We start from the raw sequence: 7,168 nt of genomic DNA on the forward strand, positions 1-7,168 counted from the left end.
AGACTTTTCCTTTTTCCATTACAAAAGTGGATAATTACTCACTGAAGATAACTTGGGGAAACATACAAACAAAAAATACTAATTTAAACACTTTTATAATCTTAGCAGCCACAAATAACTAATGTTAAAATTTCACTGTATCTCTACCTAGCATATATTTTATAGAAAGCAAAACTATGTTCTTATATTTATATTTTCCAGTTTATAAATATTTTCAGTAAAATTTTTCAATAATTAAAAACACCAACTCTATAAATTTTTTAGTAACATTTATTCTCACATGAAAATATACATATTTTTATTCCATTGAATTATTTTTATTCAAATTTGATTGATTAATTAGAAAATCTTACCCTACAATGGAGGACAAAGCAAACAGTCCAGTCCCTCTATGATGTAAATAATATTCCATGAATGTTAAAAATAAACAAAATAAGTAGACATTAAGAAAGGTTAAGAGGAAGTTCGTCTAGAAGACATGGCATAACATGTAAATTGCTATATATCTTACTATACTTTCACTGGAAATATTGTATAGATCAAAGCATATAATTATCTTCTTTGGCTTTCTACAAGAGGGGTTATCAAATTGATGCAAACAATAGATCTTACTAAAAATATATTACATTCATATGAAGCAATATTTAGGAAAGTCACCTCATGAAAGACGCAACAAACTTAACTCAACATAGAGTAGACCTCTTATGCAAAGATACAAAAACTATAACACGAATTTTAAACAAGTAGTATTCTTGATTTTCAGAAAGATATTGAAGCATAGCAATCCCGTTAGACAAAAACAAGTAGTTCAGAATCAAGATCTCAATAAAATATAAAACAAAAAATAAAAAATTGGAAGCTTCCATGGGAGAGTTCAAGAAATTGATCTTTTTCCGCCAGCTTTATTGAGAGAAAGTTTACATAGAACATTTTGTAAGTTTAAAGTGTGCAAAGTGTTGATTTGATATGCTGGTATGCTGCAATATGATTACAACTTAGCATTATCTAACATCTCCATCCCTTCACATGTTTACCGTTTTTTTTCGGTTGTGAGAAAATTTAAGATTTTCTGTCTTAGCAACTTTCAAGCATACAATACAGCATTGTTAACTGAAATCAAGGAAATCTTTCTTAACTGGTATATCCACTGGTATAGAAAAATGGACTGATTCATAAAAATACGATGTGCTCATCTTGTGACTTACTAAATTGCTAAACATGTTGCTTAATGGGTTTTCTATGGCTCATATATGAGAGCAACTCTACTGATGAGAAAAGAGTAGGGCCATAAGATCACCCACATGGAATGCGAGCATTTGAGCAAATGCATATGACAGATGACTTCAAAACATAGTATGACACTGAGCCTCCTTAAAACCACAGTAAGTTTGATTTTAACACATGTGATAGAACAGTAAGAAGACTAACACAGAAGGATGTGCTTACACAAAAATTCATGCACATGCACAAAGACATACATGGACACTGGGAAGTTTATTCTAATAGTTGAGAATAACACGAGAATCATTTGAATTCTTCCTTGTACCTTTTATTCTTCCTCACTCCCACACAACAAATCCACTCTCCTTACCTGCCTTTATGGTCTTTAGTGTTCAAATCAATTCTACTGCACTATAAAATTTACTTATTGTATTTGTAATTCAATTCATCTCTCCCCGTGAAGGAAGGAAATATTTTTCCTATTTGTGTGCTAAAGTATTTGTAATATGTCGAAGTGTGAGTGGCATTTAGAAAGCAATCTATAAATATATGTTGAACTCACCTGTGCCTGCTATTACTTCTAAAAACACACAGAGAAAACTTACATAACCTAATTTATGGAAAACACATTGTACATAAACTTTAAGAAAAAATGTTGCATAGTTTTTTCCACATTCGTTGTACTGCGTATTTTACATCTTTGTTCCTCAAGCTATAGATCAAGGGATTCAACATGGGGATGACCAGGGTGTAAAATATAGATGCCATTTTATCAGTGTCAAAGGAATGACTGGACTTTGGCTGCACATACATAAATATCAAAGTCCCATAAAACACTGTGACCACTGTCAGGTGGGATCCACAGGTGGAAAAAACCTTGTGCCTACCCTCAGCAGAGTTCATCCTGAGAATGGCTGCAAGGATGAACAGGTAAGACACAAGAACTATCAGAAGGGAGAAAATCAAATTAAAACCTGCTAAGATCAGAATAATCAATTCAATTACTTGTGTATTTGAGCAGAGCAAAGATAACAAGGGGAGACTATCACAGTAGAAATGTCTGATGACATTGTAGCCACAAAAGGATAAATTAAAAATCTTTACAGTGACTAGAAGAGAAAAAAATGCACTGTAGAGATATGGGATTGCTACCAGCACATGGCATACTCTTTGTGACATGATGACTGTGTAGAGCAGAGGGTCACAGATGGCCACATAGCGGTCATAGGACATTGCTGACAGAATAAAAAGTTCACTAATAATGAACACAAGAAAAAAAGCTAGCTGTGTAGCACAAAAATAATAGGATATTGTATTTTGATCCACAACAAAATTTACTAACATTTTCGGTCCTACAGTTGTTGAATAACCAAGATCAGTAAAAGCCAGGTGTCTGAGAAAGAAGTACATGGGTGTTTGTAGCCTGGAGTCCATCTTGGTGAGCATGACCATACCCAAGTTGCCCACCAATGAGATCACATAGATGATGAGGAAGAGCCCAAATAATGGAGCCTGCAGCTCTGGATGATCTGTGATTCCAAGGAGAACGAATTCATTCAGCACTGTTAGATTGTGTTTTTCCATCCAGGTTTATTAGAAAACCTATCCTGAATAGATACATCATCATAGTCAATAGATTTTATGTATTAACTCCTGGGAGACAGTATAAAAAATTAGTATAAATAAGACAAATACAAACTTTCCAATTTAGGATATTTGACAATACACCCATCTCTCACATGTTAAAATATATGGAAAGATAGAAAGAGATATAGAAATAGATCAGTAGTTTCAACTGGAGTGACTTTACTCCCCAAAGAACATTTTCCTATGTCTAGAGACATTTTGGTTGTCACAACTGAGAGTTGAGGTTCTACAGATTTCTAATGGTTAGAGGTCAAACTGCTAAATATCCTACTACAATACATATTTAGCCCATGATGATATTCAGCCAGTAATAACAATAGTGCCAAGGGTGAGAAATGCTTATTATACGAATATCAGTAAATGGATAAATAGAAATATTGATAGTGGTGCACAAAAATGGATGTTAAAGTAAAAGTAAAAACAAAATTAATACATTGTGTATTAGACATATGGGTAATTACTATACTATTAGTTCAAGGTTTTTTTTTATCATTTATATGATGCAGGTACATAATGACATTTGTAAAAGGCATTAATAACCTCAAATTCTAAAAATGCATATAACCCTCTCCTTAAAACATAGTACTATGGAAGTACAGTGTAGTACTATGGAAGATGTTATGCCTACAGTTGGTTCTGGCTGAAAGGTTAACATATTTGACAGATATTTGAGAGGAGTATGAATCAGAAAATCATATCATATCACAGTGGGAATCATTTTTGTTTGTGTGATGAAACCTTTGTCAAGATATATGTGTGTATATTTTCTACTGTAACGTTACTTACAATATATGCAAAGGGTTAATTTGCACAAATAATGTAAGTTATGTAAAACTCTTTATTTTCATATATAAAACTAATATTTCCTTGTGGACTTCTTGAGAAGCATAAATGAAGATTCAATCATTCAATGTGTCTATGTTACCTGGAGATATTTCTCGAATATCAAATACACAGTATTATTTTTTCTGTTTGTTTTAATGGTGATAGTAACTTATCTGACAGATATTTTCTTTACGTGTTTGTGCACATTCTCTGGACTGTGACAATTTCTTTGTCAGGGCTATAGTGATGAATAGGTTAGGAATTGGTCAAGTAGGACATAATACATGCAACTCATCCTAGTCCTTACCCCTCTGCCTATTCCATGACTAAATTTGAATAATCAAATTGCTATTCTTTTGGATTAATTGTCTTCTAATTTTCTATCTATTTTAATAAGATTTTAATATGCTATTTTGAAATAAATTTTCTTAAAATATTATTCTTCCCCTTGTCACATTTTCATTAAAATTGAGATATACAAACTTGTACGCATCAAATCAATTGCATGCTATGCAAGACTACGGGAGTGTGATGAAATTTGGGCACATCGGGAAAAAAAGAGGTCACTGGTAGTGGTTTTACATAATGAAGTTTCATAAAAATTCCTTTTGAATTAAGGGATACAATCAAGGAAAAAAAATGCTGATAGTCATTAAGAATCACAACACCATGGAAACAAAATAAAATTCTTCACAAAAGATGAGATATACATGGATTCCTAGATGCGATTTGAAATCCTTCTGCACCTTAAGCCCACAGGAACTCCTTCAAACTAGGACACAGCACATAATGCAGATAAACATGTGAATAATCACATAAATATCCTAAAAAGCCACGTATAAAAAATTATACCAGAATATGAGGTAGGCAGCATGTTGAGATCAGAGAATTATTTTTGCTTTAAAAAAATGTGGACATCAATTGTTTTGTTTAAAAAAATAAACAAAAGTTATACTGTTTACAATAAAATTGCAAGTCAGGAGTCTCTGAGCTATAATCAGATCGAAACTCGCCATTTTACAACATTAACTATAAAAGTAATTTGCACTTAACTCACTTAAAATCTTCCCTATCAGTCCATAACCTCCTGATATCCTACACTGCCCAGATGCACACACCTTTTTTGCATTAGAAATACGGACATGTGTATTAGTAGATAGTAATATTAGAGAAATATTCAACAAATGCAATAGAAAAGCAGTATAAATCTTGTTTTTTGTTTGTGTTTGCTTTGTTTTGTTTTCCTTTATAATCACGGAAGGTAAAAAAAAAAAATAAACAGTGCATGGTAAGTACCAATTTTCCTTAAAGAGAGACGTATTTCCTCTCGCCAGTTTTGCAGTTCTATGGAAAGAACAAAATTCCTTTTTCATAATTTACTGTTAAAAAGTAGAATACTCAATTTTTGTTTTTTAAAGATATACTTTTTGAGATTATATCTGCTTTCTGTCAGATCCCACTGGAAAGGAAGGACATGCTGGACATTGTACCGTCACCATAAAACTGGGTACTTAAAAGTCTCCTAATATCCAAATAATGTTTTTCACATCTCAGTGTGATGTGGTAACCCCTGTTTTCTCATCAAGATATCAGGTAAGAAGTATATTTATACATTTATTTAAATAAACATTGTGTTATATTGTTTTTTAAGGATCATGAAAAGAGTCTAGAGTCACTAAATAAGTATTTGAAAGAACCTCAAAAGGAAAGATAATATCCACAGTTTCGTAATTTTGCCAATTTTTAAAATTTCTTATCTCTTTAGATATGCTTCAGTTGCCTCTGTTTTGGCCTCCATTAGAGATAAAATTGTTCACATAAAACATAAATATTTTATAAACAGTATGACGATGAAGTTTCAAAGATTCATAAGAGCCTTTAGCCTCTCAATGCATTTCAAAATATTCAAAACATTAATATGAATAAAAAAGGAGAGATTTCCTGTTTCTATTCAAGCATTATGGTTAGTAGAAAGCAAAGAGAACTGAATCAGAAATTATCACGTTTTGCGATGCCTTTGCTATGGAATTAAATTGGAAGTCTGAAAATGCCACTGAAACTACGTGGATACTGGGACATATAGCACTACATGGAATATTCCACGGATTTTACCTGTAATGAAGTCTCTGTCTTGACTCCCAAATGTGTTTCTTAACATGGCATATTGAGAACAATTTATGAATTTTTTCGCCTTTTGAGGCTCTCCCTGGGGAGAGAGGCTTGTTTATTATCCCTAAAGCATAGGAGAGCATAGAAAAATATCTGGAGGTTGTTCATTAATTGTCAAGGACAATTTGCATTCACCAGTGAGCAAGTTTTAATTAATTTTTAATTAATTAATTTACTTCCCTCTTAGTTAACTTCCCATTTGTACCACACAGGACTTGATTAAAATGTCATATATTTAGGGCAAGCTCATCGAGAGTCTCCATTTCCACAGTGGGCTCCTCAATTGAGTGACAGAGCAGAGAAATGTTAAAATTCTGTTCCATTACATTATTTTAAATTTTTAAATGCAATAAAAATTATATGTAATGCAAATCAGATGTGTTTTTTCCTCGATTTTCCTTGTTGTTTTCATTGTTTTACCACCCTTCCAAGGCAGAAATTAGTTACTCATTCTTCTAACTTTCTACTGAGTTGCCATCATTGACTGCTTACAACTTCTCTTTTAATTTTGGTTTTTGTTCCTTAGTTGCATATTGCAGCATTTCCTGTATTCGACTCTGTTCAACCTCCACTCCAATTTTTTTCCCACCTTTAAACAGACTCTATTGTGCTTGATATATGCCTAGATTATCAATTTATCCTTGTAAAAATGTAATATCTTGAACATATATATAACTATGTATATATATTGTTGTTCTATAAATTTTATTGCCTTATTTGCCACTTTATTTGCTATTCATCAATACTATAAAATTTATTGCTTCTTTCTGCATCATAATTCATGGTATATATTTAAAATTTTTCACTTATCATTTTTTACTGATAGATATTTTGTTTCCACCTCTCAGCTATTGCCAACACCATTACAATAAATAGCCCAAATTAACAACGTTGCACTTGTCCCCTTAAAAATGACGTCTATGTGTATATAAAATATCATCATGTAAGTAATATGGGTAATATATTATATATATAATCTTGACAAGAAGGAGTTGCATATACTTAAATTTCCTACATAGTTAAGGTTGTTTATATCAATATACTCTTCTATTAATAAATAGAAGACTTATCCTTGATCTTCCTTTTCATTTCAGTTGCATGAATTATGTCCTTCTTGTTAATTGGACATTTATAGTGTTATATGTATCTTTCATATAGTTTAATCTTCTTCTTCCATTTGTTACCAAAGTATCCAACAGCTAACAGTTCATAGAATTATCATTGGTCTGTTTTTAAAGTCACTTTGCCTTTATTTTTGGACATTGATTAAGGTGCATACATATAAAGTGCAAAATTTGATAAGTTT

General features: G+C 31.9%; 1 protein-coding gene across 1 annotated transcript; it reads right to left on the reverse strand.

The window, feature by feature from the left end:
- Positions 1–1,863: 1,863 nt before the first annotated feature.
- Positions 1,864–2,805, reverse strand: LOC124229259 (olfactory receptor 8K3-like). Its single transcript, XM_046644394.1, has one exon. The coding sequence runs from the start codon at positions 2,803–2,805 to the stop codon at positions 1,864–1,866; it is 942 nt and encodes a 313-aa protein (XP_046500350.1).
- Between the last annotated feature and the right edge of the window lie 4,363 nt (positions 2,806–7,168).

The sequence above is a fragment of the Equus quagga genome, chromosome 17, assembly GCF_021613505.1.
Source record: "Equus quagga isolate Etosha38 chromosome 17, UCLA_HA_Equagga_1.0, whole genome shotgun sequence".
Lineage (NCBI taxonomy): Eukaryota > Metazoa > Chordata > Mammalia > Perissodactyla > Equidae > Equus > Equus quagga.